Source organism: Hydra vulgaris, chromosome 06 (assembly GCF_038396675.1).
Source record: "Hydra vulgaris chromosome 06, alternate assembly HydraT2T_AEP".
NCBI classification, from domain to species: Eukaryota; Metazoa; Cnidaria; class Hydrozoa; order Anthoathecata; family Hydridae; genus Hydra; species Hydra vulgaris.
The window spans coordinates 11522269-11546193 of NC_088925.1; the positions used below are offsets into that span (position 1 = coordinate 11522269).

At 27.3% G+C, this 23925-nt stretch overlaps 1 protein-coding gene and 1 long non-coding RNA gene across 3 annotated transcripts in view; one reads left to right on the plus strand and one right to left on the minus strand.

The window, feature by feature from the left end:
- Positions 1–23925, plus strand: part of LOC101238823 (uncharacterized) — a 73862-nt gene that overhangs the window by 18893 nt on the left and 31044 nt on the right. For both annotated transcript variants that reach the window (XM_065799218.1, XM_065799219.1), the window contains exons 3-4: positions 1638–1876; positions 21674–21851. In XM_065799218.1, the coding sequence (XP_065655290.1) occupies positions 1638–1876; positions 21674–21851 (417 nt within the window). The remainder of the gene's footprint in view (positions 1–1637; positions 1877–21673; positions 21852–23925) is intronic.
- On the minus strand, positions 13785–14179 carry LOC136080951 (uncharacterized). Its single transcript, XR_010638754.1, has 3 exons — positions 14094–14179; positions 13984–14018; positions 13785–13847 (listed from the first exon to the last, which is right to left on the minus strand). It is a non-coding gene; the product is annotated as an uncharacterized LOC136080951 (long non-coding RNA).

Consider the following 23925-nt stretch of genomic DNA (forward strand, 5'->3'; position numbering starts at 1 on the left):
CTTTAGATCACTTTCGCTCATCGGCGTTAACAAAATTTAGTTAAAAATCTTTTGAAAAAGTGCCTTAATTTTCTATAGATCCTAGTTCTAATCGTTTCTGACCTATATTAGCTTTATATAGTTGTCAAAATACAATATTTCTATCAATTTTTACAAAAAATACAAGAATTCCGACCAAAAAAGAGCTTGCAATCAAGAACAAGCGCCAATAAGCGATCGGAACAGATCAAATTTTTAATCTATGATGTTCATTTTACCTAAAAATCGTATTTGTTTAAAATCTTATTCGAATTTGGACAAGTGATAGGGATTTTAAAAAAAAAAAAAATCTACGGTCTGGGTTTTTTCGCTTCAAACATTTATATTTTATGATAACGCAAAATTTATCATTTTATTTTTTTCGTCTTTTTATGATTCACAGACCTGATCATTTAACGGAAATATGTCGTAGTCAATAAAATATCATACAGATGCTATAGTATTTTAAAATGAGGGCATCAACTAAATTTAATCGGCATATTTAAATATCTAGTAAATTAGGTATTTAAGTAAAAAAATATATTTAAATACAAAAACAAATTATTTTTTTTTTTTTAAATTTACAGATATACATTAAATATCTACGTAAATTTTGTATTTGTAAATTTAAAAAAAAATTATTTTTGTAATTATTGTAAATATTGTTAATAATTAATAATATTATAATATTATTTAATTATCTTCGTTAATGTTTTATGCAAATATAAAATATATAATACGTTTCATTGCATGTTTTATTTTTGATTTTTTTGTTGTTATTTTCGGTTTACTTTACCAGCTAACTTATTTTACCGAAATTATTAATAAATCTTTTAATATAAAAACGTTATTAACTTATGTTAAATTATAATATTTATTATTATGCAAATTTTATTTGTAACTTTCCTAATTTAAAAAAGATAAACAGCAAGAATGTAAATAAAGATTTTTTGAATAACAAAAATAAATTAATGAAATAATTTATTAAATGTATTGAACAATTTTAACTGGAGAATAACTGACCTCAATTAAAAATTAAAGATAATTTTTTTTCAACTTTTGAATGAATGATCTTGCTTGTTAATGACGACACGTTTTTTCACATTAAAAAATTGATCTTAATTCTTAATTCATTAACTTAATTCATTTCCTTGTCGTGCGTACTAATTGCGTTTTTTAATCTAGCGCAACACTTTAAATCTGAAACTGATTTAATTTTTTTTTTTTTTACCATGATCTTAAGAACCTTTGGGAATTTTAAACCAAGTGGGAAACCGCGTTATATGCGGTCCCATCAGGCTGGCTAACACCCTGTATATATACATATACATATATATATATATATATATATATATATATATATATATATATATATATATATATATTATATATATACATATACATGTACATGTACATGTACATGTATACATATATATATATATATATATATTATATATATACATATACATGTACATGTACATGTGTGTATATATATATGTATATATATATATATATATATATATATATATATATATATATATATATATATATATATATATATATATATATAAATATATTAATATAATAATAATAATATTAGTATCCATTATCAATTTTAGGTCAGTGGCTTAAAAAGGCAAAGTGAAATTAAAATAAAAGTTTCACCAAAAGATGATAAAGATGCAATTTATGAAAGAATTGATTCATGTGATGAAAAAAGTTACAATGCTAATAAAGTTTCCCAGATTAAATCAACGATACCTATACGATCAGATATTCCTCCTCCTGTTCCAAAACGTAAATGTAGGTTAACCTCTAATGATAGAAATGCTGCATCTCCAATACTTGATAGACATAGGTAGTTTTACATTTGTGTTATTTAAAAAAAAAAATTTTTCAACAAGTGTATCGTTAAAAAAGCACAGGCAACCACTAGTTAAGTTATTAAAAAGTAAAAAGAGTCATTAAAAAGTAAAAAGAGTAGCAAGATAATGATTAAAAAATAATGAAAAAAACTTAACCTAATCTAAACTAAATCAAACAAGTATTCCAAAAAAAATGGCTTGATAACTTGAATAAGTAAAGTAACCTAAATAGTAAATGAAAGGGGTTGATATTTGACTGAGGCTGGGGCCAGGTTTGATAAAATATAGCCGGGGCTGGGTTTGTGACTGGGGCTGCATAAACATTTATACATCCAAGAGTTATTCAAAATTTATGTTATATTTTGTATATATATACATATTTAAACATCATTATGATCAACATGATCAACATGATCATCATAATCATCATTACCATTATCATTATCATCATCATCATCATCATCATCATCATCATCATCATCATCATCATCATCATCATCATCATCATCATCATCATCATCATCATCATCATCATCATCATCATCATCATCATCATCATTAGACCTATTACACGATAGATTTGCTACATACTTTATCGGTTAATGAAATTTAGACATTTTTGCGGAAAAATAATTTAAGTAAGTATTTTTATACTTATTATCATGTCAACTTTTGTCTTGGCTATAATTTAAGCGTTAAAATTAATTCATGACACAATATTTCCGCATTTTATTTTTTTTATGTAACATTTCTATTTGTGCGATAAAAAATTATCAAGTCACAGAGAATTACAGTGAAGGGAAGTGATTCATATCAGTATCCATTGGTAGTTTACATTTGCACATCATTTACCTGCCTTCATCTATACAAATATCCTAAATTTTAAGAAATAAAGAAAAAAGAAATGATTTGAGAATCAATCAAACTGTTAATATAAAATAGTCGTAGATTTTGCGCATTTCACAAAACTTTGGTTTGAAAAAAAAGTACTTTTTTAAAACTGGCCATAATTCACATTTTAGTCGTTTTTCTGGCTAAATGTTAGGTAGCAATGTTATAGTTTAACTTTTTTATAGAAAAGATTGAAGATTCAACAAAATTTTGAAATTATTTTTGTGATTCATCTTTGTTATATACGTTTAAGCTCTCATTATCATTTTGAAAATTTTAGATTTGCTACTATTTTGTAGCAAATCTAACCATTTAAAATTTTTTTTTTTTATATGCTTTATTTTCAAAGTTACCCAAAAAGTTATAAGAAATATTGACTTTTATGTAGCTACAGTAATGTTACACGCAGTATTTGAAATTTATTCGAAAAAAAGGGATTATTTTTGTTTGAGCTTCTATAATAGGAGCATATTCATCATTCCGTCGGAATTAGAAATGCTACTAAAATGCAGCATTTCTATTTTTACAAAAATTTTATGAGAACTTTATGAGAAATAAATAAATATATCTAACTTTAAAAAAGCATACTTTGGATAAAAAGTTAATATTTTACATATTCAAGTATGAAATGTTTTTCTATTATTATTTCACTGATTATAAATGTTGTAGGGTTCTTTATTAATGTCTCACTCGGCAGATTTCAGATAGATTTGCTACATATGAACGATCCTGGATTCATATAATGATGAGTGTCTTTAATACATATTTTTTTATTCTCCTTGACCAAATTTTTTTTCTGATAGTCTTTTAGCCATGCAAACAACCATCATTTGCAGAAGTAGAGAGATTTGAACTCATTTTGAGAGAATGAAAATGATGTTTTCTTTGTTTTGTTTTTCCTCTTCTGAGTTTTAAATTATTATTTCGCCACTTATAAAAGTCATACTACTTATCTAGATATCTATCTGATTTTCTCTAAACATCATCATCCGCAATCTGCCCTTAGTATCGCATCTCTAGTCAATTTGACTGGACGGATCCGTAAATCACCCATATTCTTTTTTTTTTCACTGATTTTAGATATTCTAGAGTTTTCTAGTAATGTGCCGCAATGGCACAGGATAAGCTTTATAGAATTGTGTCATCCTTATAGCAATTTTTCTGCAATTCAAAAAATGTGAATATAAGTGATCATGTTCAAAAAACCTCTATACACAAAAGCGTAGCATGGAATAAGATATAAAAATAAAAGAACAAATAGGAATAACAAAAAGGGAATAACAAAAAGTGCACAATAAAAATGAAAATATAAAAAATGGTAACACAACTAATTCACACACTATAAAAGTAAAATAATATTTTTATTCATTTTTTCTTGTTATAAAAGATTCAAACTGGTCAAAGAGTTTCTCCAAGTCTAATTTTTTGGCTACCTTATTTCTGATAATAACCAATGCTAGACTACTAACTTTCATTAAAATTTGACAAATCTAATGTAACACTTTCTCAATTTAGAATGGAGAAACGCCGCTCTGTCACTGCCAATGTGCAAAATAATATGCAAGCGGTTCTTAGTTCCAGAATCGTAAAGAGAAACAAAGATTAATATAATACTACATCTTTTTCTCGCAGTTCCTTAATTCTGTTTAGAAATCTACTCACAATGCTTAATCGTAGTCGAAACCTGAGGCAAAAACTTTCTGCGCTCTTTTTTCAATTATGTGTTTTAATTTACCTTAAATTTCAAAACTGCTAGTCATATTTATTAACCTGTCAAAGGTAAGGTAGATCGCCATTTTTGAATTAAGAAACTAATTATAAACTATTTAAAACAATTAACAAAATAGACAATCGAATGGTTGAAATATTACAATGTATAGGCAGTAACACCAACAAAAATGATTGAAGTATTATATTTTAAAGGTAATAACAACAAAAATTGTATTAGCTAATTTAAAATCAATTTGTTTTGTTAAAATATTCAGAAAAATAAAAAATAGTTTTATTTTTAAAAAAATAGTCTTTATTTTAATATAATCAACCCATAGGGTAAAAGAGTCCTTGACATGTGTTTAGTTGTTTACTTGGTTACTAAGAAACATGCAGAGCAAAAATGAGTTGCTTAAAAGTTCCGAAATCAAATCAGAAAAAAAAAACTCTGTTCACTTTTTTAAGTGGAAAATAACTTTAAAAATAAAGACACATTGTTACAGCGATTGAGGTGACGACTAGACAATCAACCCTATGTAGTATATTTTATGTATTTTTTATAGTAAACATACAAAATGATCATTAGGTATTTTATATTAAAAATCAAACGGATAACTACAAATTTTTTTTTTTACTATTCTTGGAAGTAAAGTTATTTTGTCAAATACTTGTAATTAAAAACTAATATACAGATTGCATTTTTTATTTTCATTGGTCATCAGTAAAAAAGCTCAAAACATAAAGGAAATCAGTAAACAAAATCTATTTCAAAAATATATTATTATCAGTAAGACATATATATATACATCCTCAGTAAAAGTTTTTTAATATGTTTTTTTTGTATCTAATTTTATTAATAATTTTATTCATTCCATATTTTTCTAACAACCTGACCTTGATCAGTACTTTCTAATTTTTGTCTGACTAAGCTTTCTATAATTGGTAAACATCGACTAATTTCTTTCTTGAAAATAACCATTAAAATACGTTTATCGCTATGATTCATTTCCCGATTTTCACAAATTTCATCATCAACCCTGGAGACATCTGCATTTATTGATTTTGTTAACGACAATAGTTTATCGTAGATGGATTTTGGATTCCTTAATTGAAGAATCGGATTGTCTTTAATTTTTTCACGAATATACGGAATATAGCAACTTTGAAAATTATGATCCTTGAAAAGATGCAAGATTTCTGCAATTTCATTTGGGGTCCATCCTCGTCTTATTGTACTCGTACTAGCTGTTGGCTTGTTAACAATAATACTAAAATCTTGATAAGAAGAAAGGTTTTCAGCACATTTATTCATTTGGTTTTTACATTCGTTTGGACTCAAAAAATTTTTTTCAATTTTGTTTGTTAATTCGGCTGCATTTTTCATGGTCTTAATAAGATTGTAATTTCTAGTGGCTGTTTCTTTTTTATGTTTCATGTGATTTGCCAGACTTTCTTTAAGGCCATCATTTATATCTTCAGAAGAATAAAAAGTGGTTGTAATGCTTTTTCTAATAAGAGTTGCAGAAACTGGACAAACCCTGTTCGATTTGGTAGCTTTCTTCCAAAAGGAATCAAGTTGTCTGGAAAATCCATTAAGGGATTTGAATGACCATGTTACAAAAAAGCTCATACCTGGATCTGATGGATTTTTATCATTAATTTGGTTCTGAAGAAATCAACATAAAATCTCATTCGACTATTGATTTCAGGAGTAAGTACAACTTGGGCTGATCCGTACTTTCGTTTAGTTTTATGATGTTTGACATTTATTATAACATTATTAGTGCTGTTATCAACTTTTCCGTTTTCAAACTCTCCAAGAAGCATATTAATGCAATTTCTGGCTCGAGCCGAATTTCTTAAGCAGCTAATACTGGCCAAATAATCTCTTACTAAAACAAAATTATCTCTACTAAAATCATTACTATCGCATATTATTGGCATATTAAAGAGCTTTCTTGCTTGAAGAGATACCTCTGAGTTATATATCCTTTGAAATTCCTCTGGATCAATCATATTAACAAGATCTTTTTCTTAGACTTCCCATTCACATTGATCAACCTCATCACAATAATTTGACCTCCAAATCTTGACATCTTTTAATAACCCTTTCATTGTATCTAGATTAACTGTGCATGGTACAGATATTTTTTTTGCCCAAGAAACCGTTTTTTGTCTGATCAAAAACTCTATAAATTTGCTGAGCGAACCAAGATATGGCCTTAATGTTCCTGGTAAATGCTTTTACCTTTACCTGGTGCTAATGCCCATGGCAGCCACGAGTTTCGCAGAGTTTGAATATCAAATAAAGAATCAAAGGATGTAAGAGAAGGATTAACACAATTAAGAATTGATTTCACTTGATCTTTACATTGACGAGCTGGTTTTTTTTTCTTTTTCCCACCTTCAAAACCCAATAAATGATTTTCAAAAGCATTTAAAACATTACTAACTGATCCTTCATCTCCATCTTCCAATAAAAAATCATCTATAGACTCATCTGTTTTGTCTACTTCAACATTGTATTCCGAATCGCTATCTGTTGATAGCGATTCAGAATACAAAGAGTCTGTTTTACATATAAATTTTTTGTATCCACTACAGTTACTTTCTGAAGAACCACTTTCTGAATGGGTAGAACTATCTTCTGATTCTCTATTATTAGATTTAAAAATAGATTCAATTTTTTCTTCTTCATAGCCAATCATAACTGTTGCTTTATTTCGTATTTTTCCATAAAGCTCTGTATTATTAAATATCTCCAGATAAGACTTTTTAAAATGATCTGACAAGTTTAATAACTGAAAAGTATCCATCAACAGGACAAATTTTCATTTTTTTACAATAATGTATACTAGCATTGCTACTTTTGGAGTTTCGAAGTCCGAAAATAGATACTACTTTAGAAGCTGATTTTTTCAACAAAAGGTGATCACTTTTAGATAATTTTATATGTCTTGGCAAGTTAAAAACCTTTGCCTCACACCCAGGAATAGGAAACAACTTCTTATTTCTTTTTGGTTCTTCTGCATTTTTGTGTTTAATTTATCTCTTTATTGACTAACTGCGAGGAAGGTTTCTGAGTATCTTCTGAATGATGTTTTGCATAGTTGTTTTCAATGTTATTATTATTAATTATGGTCTTTAAGAATCTATAAAAAAATAATAAAATAGATTAAAAAAAAAAAATCAGTAAAAGAATTTAAAAACATAAATGTATAGAATAAAGAATTTAAAAAAATTAAAATGGAATAAAATAAAACCTAATTTTGACGAAATTCCTTTAACTTTAGTTACATCTGCAACATCACATTTATGGTGAAATATATTCTGAAACAAAATATTTTTTTAATGATGAAGAATTATTCTTTAAAAGAAATAATAATTGATATTTGTCTTGCATGCTTAATTCAAGGGGGGTTAGGAATAAAGGTAAAAGAGGAAGGGGTAGGGGAGTGGTAATTTTATTACAGTCTAATAAAGGAAAGGGAATCTTAATAAGAGTGGATGAGAATTTTTCTTTACAGAACACGCATAAAAAAGTTAATGCTAAAGTGGCTTGCAATCAAATGTGCATATTTTACAGCTGTTCAATAATTTCGATAGGATTTAATATGCATATATAAATTAAATCTATGGTGAAAAATAAACAAAAAATCAATTTTGACAAATGAAGATTTAAAAGATTTTTTAAAGGTCAACAATTTCTAAAGCCTCATTACACTAAAAAATTTTATTTTTATTAGTGATTGATATATATATATATATTTTCAAATTCTCAAAGTCTGCCTAGTGTTGATTTTTTTTAAAATTTTGAAATATAGTTTTTTTGTTGATGCCAAGTAAAAATTAATAAACAGGGAGGTCTTTAGAAACTTGGGTTGGGTAGAAAAAAAATTCAGAGAATTACAAAACATCCCCTCCTGTGTATTAAGCATACAAGAGTACAGAGTCAGTTCAAAAAAAAATTAAAAAAATGATTGAATAAAATATAATGATCACAGTTTAATGTTTATTTAGAAAAAATTTATAAAAAGATTTTATTGCCAGAGACTATACTGATTATAACAGAACTGTAGAGGATTTTATATTAAAAATATACACCTTTTAAGCACAAAGCAAATCCATTGTACAATTAACTTTATTTTCTTGAACAGTTAAGGTAAAACTAGCTTCATTTTCATAACTTTTCTAATTAAAAAAATTAGAAAAAAAATTATAGTAGGGAAATATGAAATAAAATACAAAAGAAAAATACTGATCTAATTAATAAATTAAAATAATAAATTTTTTTTTTAAAAACTTACAGTTTTAAGACAGTCTTCTTTGATAAAATCATTGCTATCATCAACATAAGCACAAATCTAAAAGTTTTAACAATAGTTTGTAAAGAAAAACAAAAAGCATTTGTAACAATTATAAAAATAAATATTGTCCAAAAAGGATATAAAAATAACCACAGTTATTTATTCTTTATTGAAAATGATGAATTTTAACTGATAAAATAATGTATTTATTGGCACTGAAAATCATGAATTTTAACTGATAAAATAATGTATTTTATAGAGTTATAAGGTTTAAAGATCAATTAACTTTTTACAATTTTTTACTTTATTGTATGGACTTTTTAAAAAAATATTAGGCAACTTTGATAATAACATTGTTTGCTATAAATATGTTAATACTAATTAAAAATATTTGTAACTATTCAAATATTTTATCAACCAAACTAAACAATACTTTACAAACCTTTAAACAATAAATTACAAACAAAACTAAAACTAACCTTTTCAACTAAATCATTTTTAAATCAATCACGTCCCTGGAAGTACCGCGCTCAACTTAGTTTCTCCGCGCAGCGGCCTTGCTCGGCAAGGTTCGTGTTTCGGAGTTAAAGAGTTGAGAGAGGGTTGCACCACGAATAATAATTAAAAAATAAAAACACAAAAAAATGAGTAGCCTTCTCGACTGTAGTGGCCCCCCTCGGGCCTTGGGGAGGTGAATAATCTAAAAAAAAAAAAAAAAAAAAAAAAAAAAAAATTTAACAAACATTGGACCACACCTTCCTAAAAAATAAGGTTAAACTAGGAAAATTGAAAAAGCATTTATATTTATATCTTTTTTTAAAAAAAAAAATCATTTTCACAACTAAATTTAACAAAAATTTTAGATTCACAATCTTCGTTAAATAAAGTTATGTTTATTTTCAATTCACTTTGCTCTGGTAACTCATTCTTAAATTATAATACATAATTAATTTACAAACACAAAAACAAGAACTTTGTATAAATACATATATACAGCATGTGCCAAAATTGTCACCATGTTTGAACAAAAAAATATTTTATATATATTTTAATAGAAAAGCTGTGAAGAAAAATGAAATTTTAGTTTTATTAATTAAATTTAAGACTTAGCTAACTAAAAATATTGCTTTTTATTAAATTTAGAGGATATTGATTTTTTTTTTAAATTTTAATGTGAAAAGGTAATGGTGACGTAAATAAGCCTAAAAGTGGTCAAAAGAAAATTTTTACACCAAGAGATCAAAGAACAATCACTTGTTTAATTGCTTCTGGAGAGTCTAAAACTGCAAAGGATGTTATAATTTAATGAATAACAGCTATGGGACTCATGCTTCAGTGCGGACAGTCAATAGAGAGCTCAAAAGAATTGGTTTTTGATCCACAAGAAAGATCATTGTTAGTTTCTCGTCACCGCCAAGCTTGTTTAAATTATGCTAAACTTCATGTACACATGACTTTTGATGACTTTTATGATTGGATTTGGACAGATGAAAGTAAAACTAATATGTTTGGATCAGATGGTATAAGATATACTTGGAGAAAGCCTAATTCACCATTAAGTGCTCGAGATTTTACACCAACCGTTAAATATGGCGGAGGAAAACTCTTGTTTTGGTGATGTTTCTGTGCTCGTGGAGTTGTTGAATTACTGAAAATTAATGGAATAATAAACGCTGATGACTATATCAACATCCTTAAGGTCGGATATTTCAAGTCCCTTCGAAAATAGGGCAGAAATGTACATAACATGATGTTCATGCAAGACAACGGCCCCAAGCATAAGGCTGATAAGACCATTAAATTCCTTCACAAGCAGAAATTGAAAATCGTTGACTGGCCAGCACAAAGCCCTGATCTTAACCCAATTAAAAATTTATGGGCAATAGTTAAACAATGGGTCTACAACTTTCCTACTCCACCTAAGAATAAGGATGAACTTTGGGCTCGTATACAAGAGGTTTGGTACTCAATTACACCTGAGGAATGCCACAAATTGGTTGCTAGTGTTCCTGAAAGAATTCAGGCTGTAATTAAATCTAAGGGAGGATACAATCGATATTAATTTACTACAATATGTTATTTGCTTTCATTTGCGACAAAAATAGCTCTTCACATAAAAATGTCCTCTAAATTTAAAAAAAAAGCAATATTTTCAGTTAGCTATGTCTTAAATTTAATTAATAAAACTAAAATTTCATTCTTCACAGCTTTTCTATTTAAAAAAATATAAAATATTTCTTTGTTGTTTGGTGACAATTTTGGCACATACTGTATATATATGTATATATATATATATATATATATATATATATATATATATATATATATATATATATATATATATATATATATATATATATATATATATATATATATATGTGTGTGTGTGTGTGTGTGTGTGTGTGTGTGTGTGTGTGTGTTTGTGTGTGTGTGTGTGTGTGTGTGTGTGTGTGTGTGTGTGTGTGTGTGTGTGTGTATGTATATATATAAGTTAGTAGAAAATCACTTAACAAATTTTTTGACGAAAAAAAAGCGTACGTACTTAATGGACGACCCCTAATAGAAAAATAAATAACAGAAAAATTTGAAATAACTACACATGCAAACCAAGAATATTTATAAAACAAAAAATCGGAGTTAATTTCTAAATGCAGGCACAAAAATAAACTTCTAAAAAACTATAAAAATAAATGAGCTCAAATAATATTTACAGTAAGTCCCGCTTTTTAAAAAAATATTTTTCTAAAAAAGCATAGGTAATCATTTCCTAAGAATTCTTTTTATGATAGTGTCAGAAAATTCAACATAAGTGAGAAAAATTACAGTTGTTAAGACGTTTGCAACTTCCTGTAATTTAATTTTTGGTATAAATTGAAGTTTTTATTAATTTGATTATTCATTTCTGATAATCTTTATTGATGAAACACAGTGTAAAATGAGAAAAAATTTTTGTTAAGTGATTTTTTACTAATTTATAATTGCTCTGTTTTTTTAAGAACATTGAGCACTCTATTTGTAGAGTGCTCAATGTTCTAACATTTTAAAATTGTTTAAATATATATATATATATATATATATATATATATATATATATATATATATATATATATATATATATATATATATATATATATATATATATATATATATATATATATATATATATATATATATATATATATATATATATATATATATATATATATATATATATATATATATATATATATATATATATATATATATATATATATATATATATATATATATGGGTCATTCCATGTCAAATCAACTAAAAAAAAAATAATTTGGCACCATACCATCTCAGATTTTGCTGATTTTTGGAATACAAGCTTGAATTAATGAAAGAAAACTTCACTCCAAATTTTAGTGTCTGACTCCTTACGGTTTCAGAGATAAAATACACAAAAATTTAAGCTACTATATGAAAATTCAATTTCAAAATGGTGTAACACTTTTCGTAAGTTTTTTGATGCCATGTACAAAAAAATGTTTATCTCGAGATGCCTAAAAGATAAAGTTCTGAAATTTTTTCCTAATGTTCTATATGTAACAAACTTCATAATACAAAAAAACTGCAAGGGTTTTTTTTTTTAAATCAGATTTATTCGCATTCAAAGTCTTATAATAATAAACCCAAAAAATTTCGAAATTACACTAAAACCATGAAAATAATTAAATTGCAATGAGAAAAACTAAAACTAAAAGGCAATAAAAATTGACAATCTTCGACATTTAATAAAAATTAAAAATCTTTGAAAGATAACAAATTAGTTCTCTGGTTTAAAGTTTGCCCAGCTATCTTCAATGCTCTGGTGATCTATTTCACTGATTTTGTATTGTCTTCCTGTAACAATTGTTGGAATATTAATTATTAACAATAAGTTTGTCGATGGAACCCAGCACAAATCATCTCTAGAAGGCCAATAATATGACCTTGAAGGGTAACATGGATGCATGAATCTAACTAGAAAGTCTTTATTTTCAATATCAGTTTCCTCAACTAGTCCAATCCATGGATTGTTATCATATATCAAACATATAAACGCGCCAATGCTTATATTAGACAAGAATTCTTTAATAATCTCATCAGTTTGAAAATTAAAAACAAATGAATACTCCAATTGTTCAGAAACAACTTTAGTTCCAATTTTTGTGTTACTTATTGGAACAAAATTGTGATAGGTGCGAGTGCCTGGTAACGTTTTTGCAGTTGCATATCTTTGCTCCATTTCACTTCGAATTATTGTGTTTGACTCCTTAGGTATGTAATAAAAATTAATTCCTATGATTTCATTTTGGCAAAAATTAAACATTGCAGATGCTGTAAGAATATGATTTGTTGTTGTTCGATGAAGGCTAGCAATTGAAGTTAGTCTTTTTACAGTCCCGCCAATACCATCACAGGGTGATTTACCGTGACTTGTTGCAAAGAAAGACCATGTACATTTCATAGCAAAATCTTGTTCATGGTGGCATATATTTATGAAGTTTTTGCAGTTTTTGTACTGGCCAGCACACCCATCTGAAAAGTAATGGACAGTTTCTATTTGATAAGAAATATTATTTTTAATATGTTCAATTGCTTTTCATTAACTTGAGTAGTATTAGCTTCTAAAGTTACAATTTAAAATATATATGTATTATATATATATATATATATATATATATATAAATTCAAATCTCAAATTTAAAAATATACCTTTTATACAAGAATCATACTGAGCCCATTTCATTAAACGGCTATTCTCTAAGAGCCAAAAAATGATTTAGTCTTATAATTTATTTGTGTTCAAAGAAAAAAAAAAACAATCTACTTTGTTGTTCTTTCTTTCGCAATGAATTTATGAAAAAATTTTCAGCACTAATCACTAGATAAAGAAAAAAAATCAAGTTATTGTTGCTTCAGGAAAAATATTTCAGTTTAAAAAGAATCTAAATTTAATAAAACTAAAATAAAAACATTTTTAATAAAAATTACATACCAGACCCATCATTTATACTACTTTCTGATTCTTGGTCTCTTTCATTAATTCTAAATATATTTTGAATAAAATATAAAACTTTTTAACTTTAAAAGTTGTTTACTCTCAAAAGATATAAAAAATATATTTTAAAATATATATATATATATATATATATATATATATATATATATATATATATTTAACCCCTTTGAAATGTAGGAATTTAATATGACTTCAGCCTAAAATTAGAAAAAATGAATAAAATAAAAAAAGCACAATACAAAAACTTCTTCTTCAAAAAAAAAGTTAAGTACTTTGATTCTTGAAATCTGTTCAGTTTTAGCAAACAGATATATTATTGTTTCAGGTACAAGCACTTTTAATACATAATCATTGAGCTGGAAAAAAAGTAATTACATTAATAGTTTAGCTATTTATATATATATTTAAACAACTTTAAAAAGTATTCAACACAATAGAGTGCTCAATGTTCTTAAAAGAACAGAGCAATTATATATTAGTAGAAAATCACTTAACAAAAATTTTTTCCATTTAACACTGTGTTTCATCAACAAAGATTCATCAGAAATGGATGATCAAATTAATAAAACTTCAATTTATACCAAAAATTAAATTACAGGAAGTTGCAAATGTCTTAACTACTGTAAATTTTCACACATTTGTGGAATTTGCTGACACTATTATAAAAAGAATTCTTTAGAAATGATTACTTATGCTATTTTTTTTTTTTAATGTTCTTTTAAAAAGGGTGGTTAATGTAAATATTATTTGAACTCATTTATTTTTATAGTTTTTTAGGAGAAACTTATTTTCGTGCCTACATTTAGAAATTAATTCCGATCTTTTGTTTAATAAGCATTCTTGACTTGCATGTGTAATTATTTCAAATTTTTCTTGTAGGCATAGTATGCATTTTTTGGAAATATTGTTATATGCAGGTGCTGTTTTAAGAATAGACCAATTCAGTATAAAATCATCAATATTTTTTTTTTAATTCCCATATATATTTTGACAGCATGGTGTCTTTTGAATACATTTTATTCTTGAAAGATTGCTTATGATTGGCAAAACGTTTTTTCCATTCACCCTCTGTTATACCAATATATTGTTTATCAGGTATTTAAAGTTGAGGTATTTAATTATATAAACATATAGAAATTATAAGTAATAGTAAGAGCCCTCTTATCCTTACCCACAATGAAATACTTTATTTAGTATAAGTAGTATAAATAATATAAATTTAAACAGAAAACTTTGATGTCATAAAAATAAAAAAAATCTACTTTTTTCTTCTCCACCAGCTTTGTATAGTTTGTGTCTATAACTGTAAAGCTAGATAAAACATACAATTGTTAACAAAAAGATTAAAAATAGTTTTTAGTTTAAATACTAAAAAAATCCATTGACAGTTGTTTTGTTATTTTTATTTTTATACTAGTCTCGTTATGGTTATGGTTTATGCTGTTAAATATATAATAACAAAGATAAGACTTTATAACTGTGTTCTATTTTGAATATTTTATACTTTAAATATACTAAAAACTAACTTGACCCTTGAAACTTGACATCTTTCAACTTCATATATATGTATATATATATATATATATATATATATATATATATATATATATATATATATATATATATATATATATAAATGTGGTTTTAAAAATAACATTTTTTGAAATTGTCTGAAGGCACCCCCTAAATACGTTCTATCTAAAAAACTAATACTACAATTAAAAAATTTTTGAATAAAAAAAAATTTTAGGGGTCGCTCAAGCCCCTTAAACATCAGACCGGTCCCTAATATTTTAAAAAAAAGTTCTTCAAAAGCATATCATGTTGGATCTCAAAATAGGTGAAACTTTATAAAGCATCCAAAAACATTTTAAATTTTAAACATCCAAAAACATTAGAATTCTACTAACTTGCACACTCTTTGCAAATAGATTGCCCATTTCCAAGTGTTAATCCATAACTTAGCACATCTTTTTTGTTACACAAAACACAATCTATTACAGATGACATTTTTATTTCTAAATATTTAGTAAATATAAAAAAAAAAACTATGATAACAGACATAAATAATTCAACCTAAAATCTCATCTTTCAAAAATTATTTGAAATCCAAAATAAAACTAACATTCAGTTAATGAATAACACTTTCATACTTTAAAAAAAAGAGTAGAAAATCAATAAAAATTTCTAAAATTTCAAGTCGATCTACTAAAGCAATTGTAAGTAAATTGTGATACTGATCTGGTGAAATTGTGATACTGATACTGGATCAGCAATGATGATTAAGACTTTCTTAATGCTTTATACTGCTGTATAAATTGTACAACAGAATATATTGTACTGCAATATATATATATATATATATATATATATATATATATATATATATATATATATATATATATATATATACATATATATATATATATATATATATATATATATATATATATATATATATATATATATATATATATATATATATATATATATATCTATTATCTCCTAATGAGGGTACAGCTCTAAAACTCAGTTTTATGGTTCTGAGGCCTGCTGGTAGTCAGGTTTTCCGAACTCTGTGGTAGCTCTCAGAGAGGCTGACTCCATCAACAGCTGAAAAATATCAAAGTATTAACAATGCCATGTTGTGCAATGATGGTGTCCCTGTTTGTAATTTTGGTGTGCATTGCGGAGGCCACATTTGGAGCCCTTTGTTATGGCTTAGGGTTTATTAGTAGTAATGAGGCAATTGCTTGGGCTATTAAACGGTGTTCTAAGTACTATCTATGATTTGAGTCAAGTTCTTCAATCTAATTTAAAAATGAATAAAGTACCAAAAACTATAAAACACAAAAAACCATCATCATCACCAAATTCTCTAAACCTATCATTCACTAATATTCGTGGTCTTCGAAGTAACTTTTCTTCTGTTGGGTCTTATCTCTTGCAAAGTTCACCAGACCTCCTTGCTCTTTGTGAGACTAATTTGAGTTCGGCTGTCTCATCTTGTGATCTTAGTGTTGATGGTTATCTTCCTCTAATTCGTAAAAACTCCAATAGTCACATGCTTGGCCTCGGCATTTACATTCGTAAGAATTCACCCATTTGTCATGAAACTAGGTTTGAATCCACAGACTATTCTTTCATGTGCTTTCCTTTAGCACCACTACACTCTATTGCCTTTCTCTTTGTTCTATATCGCTCTCCTTCATCTCAAGACTGCACTCTTTTTGACGTTATTTCTGATCATATTGACCAAGCCCTCTCTCTTTATCCATCAGCTAAAATAGTTGTTGTCAGTGACTTTAATGCTCACCACTCTGAATGGCTTGGCTCTAGTGTCAGTGACTCTGCAGACATTAAAGCCCTCAACTTTTGCCTTTCTCAATCCCTAACTCAAATAGTCAACTTTCCAACTCGCTTTCCTGACAACCCGAATCATCTACCTTCTCAACTCGACTTATTTCTTGTTTCTGATCCTAGTCAGTGCTCAGTTTCTCCACATTCACCCTTAGGTTCTTCTGATCACAGTTTGATTCTAAAACTAATATCTCATTCTTCTTCATCATCTGAATCCCCCTATTATCAAACTTCTTACAACTACAGTAAAGCTGACTGGGATTCTTTCCGTGATTTTCTTCGTGAAGGCCCTTGGGTAGAAATCTTTCGTCTTCCTGTCGACAAATGTGCTTCTTACATAACTTTGTGGATTCAGGCTGGCATGGAATCTTTTGTTCCCTCTCGACGATTCCAGGTCAATCTCTCCTCCATGGTTTTCCTCACACTGTGCTGCTGCGATTGCCAATCGAAACCATTACTTCCATATTTATCAGCAAAACAATTCTCCAGAAAACAGACGTCTGTGTATTACTGCTAGAAACAATTGTAAAAAGATTTTGTCTAACGCCAAAACCCGCTATTCTCAGGTCATGAAATCTCGTATTTAATCTCAAAAATTGGGCTCTCGTGACTTCTGGAGAATCTTTAATAATATCAATAATAAGGGTAAATCTATAATTTCACCTCTCTTGTATGGTTCAGACTTTGTCACTTCACCTAAAGACAAAGCCGAATTGTTTGCTAAAAACTTTTCATCAATATCATCTCTTGATTCCACTAGTTGCATTCTACCTGATATTTCCAACAAATAGGTTGATCCATTGCTTGACATTAATATCACTCCAGCATCTATATCTAAAGTGATTTCCTGCCTAGACTCTTCTACAGCTTGTGGCCCAGAAAACATACCTGTTATTGTCTTGCAGAAGTGTTCTCGGGAGCTTTCGTCCATACTCTTAAAACTATTCAACAAGTGCTTATCAGAGTCTTGTTTTCCAGCCTGCTGGAAAGAGGCATCTGTTATCCCTATCTTCAAAAATTTTGGAGAGCGATCTGATTCGTCTAACTACTGTCCCATTAGTCTTCTTCCTATCATAAGCAAGATTTTTGAATCTTTAATTAACAAACACTTAATTTCTCATCTTGAATCTAATAATTTACTTTCTGACCATCAATATGGATTTTGATCTTCTTGTTCTATAGCTGATTTGCTAACAGTAATAACTGACAGGTTTTATTGTGCATTAGATGAAAGTGGAGAGGTTAAGGCCATCGCTCTTGACATTTCAAAAGCTTTTGATAAAGTTTGGCATGCTGGTCTTCTCCATAAGCTTTTTTCTTATGGTGTATCCGGAAACATCTTTAAGATCATTGAATCCTTCCTTTCCAATCGTAGCATAAAAGTTGTCCTTGATAGACAACACTCTTCTTCTTATTCTGTAACTTCAGGGACTCCTCAAGGTTCTATCCTTGGCCCTATTCTTTTTTTAATTTACATTAACGATCTTCCAGATATTCTCACATCTAAGGTGGCATTGTTTGCTGATGATACTACCATTTATTCTTGTTGTGATAAGAAACCAACACTCTCTGATTGCTTAGAGGGAGCATTTGAGCTTAAAAAGGATCTCACTTCTGCATGCTAAAGCATGGGGTTGACAGTAGCTGATGATCTTCATTTCAGATAAAACTCAATTTTTTTCAGCCAATCGTTATTGCAATAATTTAGATCTTCCTATATTTATTAACGGTAATGTACTCGATGAGTCATCCACTCTTCATATTTTTGGATTAACTCTAACTTCTGATCTTTCTTGGAAAGCATATATCAAATCAGTTGCAAAATTTGCATCTGCTAAGGTTGCATCTCTTTATCGAGCTCGTCACTTTCTTACTTCGGATTCTATCCTCTATCTCTATAAATCTCAAATCCGGCCTTGTATGGAATATTGTTGCCATATCTGGGGCGGATCTTCTAATGATGCCCTTTCTCTTTTAGACAAGGTGCAAAAACGCATTGTCAACTTAGTTGGACCTGCTCTTGCAGCCAACCTCTTGCCATTTTCACATCGTCGTAATGTTGCTTCTCTTTCTCTTTTTTACAAATACTATAACGGGCACTGCTCTAAAGAGCTAGTGTTTCTTGTGCCATCTACTAAAATTCATTCTCGTGTTACTTGTCATTCAATTAAGTGTCATCCTTTTTCTGTGACTGTTCCTAAGTGCTCCAAAAACTCTAATTCGTCTAGTTTTTTTCCTCGAACATCAGCTTTTTGGAATTCGCTTCCTTCATCTTGCTCATATAATTTGCAATCTATTAAGTCGTCTGTCAATTGTTATCTTGCTCTACAATCTTCATCTTTTCTCTTTCAGTAACTTCCAACTTTAATTAGTGGCTGTTTGCAGCCTTGTTGGAAGCAAAGATGTTTAACAAAAAAAAAAAAAAAAAAAAACCTATATTAGCTGTAAATTTCCACAAGTTATGAAAGTCCATAAGTTGAATCACTATAAGTTGTAAAACTCCATAATTTGAATATCCATAAGTTGTGAAACTCCATAAAAATTAATCTCCATAAGTTGAATCTCCATAAGTTGTGAAACTCCATAAGATGAATCTTATTATAATTTTAGGCTGTGTCGTTAGAACGTTGACCTTGCAAATGCAAAAATTAAGTAAATTAAACGCAAAAATTTCATCTCTGCGATGAATAAATGTAGAAGACAAAATACAATTTAAAAAAAAAACAAACCCACAATACCCAGCAAGGTAAAAATTTAATTTTAATAAAGATTTATTATTGCTATTTTCTGTTTATTCATCGGATTTAAATGTAGTTTTAACTTTTGCTGCTTTAAGTATCTTAAGCAAATACCTTTTTAAAAGGAATAGTTACAAATAATTCTTATAGGCATTTTTAACACATTTTGACAATCAATTGAAGGGCTTATTGTGAAACAATGACAAGCCACAAAAACAAATATTTAAGAAAAATGACTTTTAAGTTTTATTTAAATCTATAAAATCAGTGCTTATAGTAAGATGATTTTATAATTATAGCTCCAATTTTAAGAATTATGCCTTAATATCTTTTTGGCTATTGCGTGTTCTATTTATGATTATAAAAATAATAATAACTCATTTTTGAAAAAAGTGTGGCTTGTCATCATTTTACAATAAGCTCTTCAATTACAATGTTAGTTTACAACAATTAAATAAAACTTACATCATTGATTCCGGCAGATTTGTTTTGTTTAAAGCTTTTAGAAAATTTCATTTCAAATTCTTTCAATGGTAATTCATCTTTTTTTAATTTTCATTTTATTAGAAGTGTTCCTAAATGGAGTTTTGTTCATATATTGACAAGAAAAGTCTTATAAATCATTTTCTACTTTTATTTCATTAATGATAGTTTTCTTTTCAATTTCTAAGATTATTGAAAAATATAATTTGGGAATAAAAACTCTATAATATGATAGGCCTTATAAAGTATAATTATTTAAAATAAAAATGATATTTGGTTAATGCTTGATGTAGTAAAATTAAAAAATCTCCCTCTTGCCAAGAATATTTTCTCTATTAACAATAAGGTGGTTTTGAACATAACTTATGTTTATAAATATAACTTATGTCATAAGAACAATGAAGTTTAAATTAAAAAGGAATAGCTTGTGTTAAAAAACAACTTCAAAGCTAAAAAAAAGTTTTTCTATTCATAAGTTTGTTATATATTTAAAAAAAAGTTTAATTACTGCATTCTCTTAAATATTATTGCCTACATGCCTCATTAATGATAAGCCCTTTCATAACGAGAAAAAAAAAAACCCATTGATATGCAACTACATTAATAAACAAAAATCATTAAATATAAAATGAATGTAAAAGTTCACTTCAAGTCAAATAAAATTAAATATAATAAAAAGTTTAAACTTTTTGTTTTCTTTGACTCAATCAAGTGAAAAAAATTTAGGATCAATCAAGTAAAAAACAAATTATTTTAAACATCTTTTTTTATCAAAAATTACGCTAATTTTTACAAAGAATTAGTTATCATTTAATGTTCGGAGAGACAACAATTTTGGCGTAATGTATATTTCTTAAAATGTGTACAGTGTATTGCTTCTTAACAAGGCATGCAATCTTTTTCAATTACCTAATAAAATCCAGTTAGTTAATTGAAAATGTAACTAATAAATATGAAAAAATAAATATTTTTTAAATTTCTTTTTATAAGGTTTTCTTTTTCTAACCATTTTCTTTGTCTTTAATTTTTTTTTTCCTTTTGATTTCTTTTATCTACTTTTAATAGTTCTTTTTTTTTTTTTTTTACTTATAATAATTCATTTCTTTTTTTTGTTTTTTTTTGTTTTATTTTGTTTTTTTGGATTTCTATTATAAAACTTTTTTACAGTTTGTTTTTAGCAATCTATTATTTTTTGAATAGTTTATTTTATAGTTATACACTCATTTGCTATTTATTCTGTAAACATAAATCAATTTTTAATTTGAATTTAGAAGTTCAAATAAAGATTTAGTATGGGTCCATGATCTTCAAACTCCACTATATTCTGGTTTACTGAGGAATATTCGCTCAAACACAAAACAATGGTGTGTTATTAAACGACATATTTTGTACCTTTTCAATGATCTAAACGAACCTGCCTCTTTTATGGCAGACCTGCATGAATATGAGGTATAAATATTTTGTTTTAGTATTTCACACCATTGTCGTCATCATCATTATCATCATCATCATCATCATCATCATCATCATCATCATCATCATCATCATCATCATCATCATCATCATCATCATCATCACTATTATCATTGTCATAATCATCATCATAAACAGTATGTGGTTCATCATTACATCATTGGCATTCTGGATTTTGAAATTTTGCTGTATTGCTTGGAGTTTTCAAATTTTTGTTTCATATTACTGAATAAATTTAAAATATATATTAGGTATAGTGATTGTTAAAATTGTAGTTGGATATGTTTTTTTTATATTCATTTCCTTTAAATCAAGTCATAAACAGAAAAAAAGCAGCTTTTCAAACTTCTACATTTTTCATACCATTGCTGTATTTTTTAACTTCTGAGTTTAAATTGTTTCTCCATGCAACATCCTTTTTTTTCAAGGTTTGTGTTTCGGAGTTATAGAATTGAGAGAGTTGTAACCGCAATTAAAGTAGCCTCCTTGACTTTAGTGGCCTTCATCACCTTGGAGAGGTGAATTAACATTAAAAAAAAAGAGTAAACTTTATATATGAATTTGCAAATCTTTAGTGTTGTTATCAACTTTGACTAAATCAACTAAAAGTTGACTAGTCAAAAGTCAAAATTAGTCAACTTTGAAAAATCAAATAGTCGATTTAATTGACTATGGACTTCCTACTAATTGACTAAAAGTCGATTTAGTTGAATAAAAATCTTAAAATTTTTATATCTTTTTATGTGATTTAACTTTTCAATCTTTAATTTTTGTTTATTCATTTAATAACTATAGTATGTACTATTAGGGGGATGTCGGGTAGCTCTGGATGGTTGGTAACTCTGGACACTTGATATACAACTTAAACTAAAGAAGATATGTAAATTTAAGTACTATAAAAATATTATCAGAAAATATGGCATATGCAAATTTCCTATCATAACGAAGCAATTGGCTGGGAGTGAAATGTTTCTCACCATCAGAAGAGCAATCTTTTATCATATTTGATTCACATTAATACATCTAATTTTATGTAAACTAATAACTTTTTATTGATTGAAGATTTTTATTTACTATATTTATCAAAACAAAAAAATTTGTTTAATACTTTAATTTAATGTTTTTAATAATAGTATTTTTAAATGAGGTATGATCGGGTGGTATCGGCACATGTTTGGAGGGTGGTTCCGGACAACTTAATCCATTTACACATTAAAAATGAGCAACTTTTTTATATAAATAGTTATACATTTAGTATAATACACAAACCCATAATAGTAAATAAATTATTATTTAATTCCAATAAAAAATCCTAAGATTTGAAAAAGTTGTTTTTAAAGTGTTTATTTTCATTAGTAAATACTAATGTTTATATTTCTAAATTTTTTCTAACATTTTTCTTTTATGTTTTGTATATTATTAAGGTACACAATAATTATTTTTTCATTTCTAATTCATTAAATAAATGTTTATTCTTTTAATAAAGTCTTTTGACACTTTGTTTTCTGTTAGTGTGTACAATCTATTTTTCCTTAAGTATCTGGGGCTACCCGACTTTTCCTAATATCTAGTTTTTTGTTTACTCTCTTAAAGTTTTATCTAATTCATAGCATGTTAGCATTATTTATACCTAATTTAATTTTCAATTATGTATTTTATTTAATTTTTTGTTTACTTGATGTTTGCGATTATCATAAATACTTTCGTAAAGGGCTGCTCCAAGCTGACTTGGAGCCCTGGGGCAAAATTAAGTTGTGAAAAAATCTAAATCCATGAAGGCCACTACAGTTGAAGAGACTACTTTAGTTGTTGTTTCAACCCTCTCTCAACTCTATAACTCCGAAGCACAAACTTTGGCAAAAAGGCCGCTGCGCAGAGAAACAAGTTAAGTGCAGTACTACCAGGGATGTGGTGGGGATCAAACTCAGAACTTCTTGCTCATGAGGAAAGCGTTCTACCACTATACCACTACTGCATTTAAGGTGGTCCCCTAATTATTAGGGTCTGTGAATAGATTGTCCTCCATTATTATTTAAATTATATAATACTA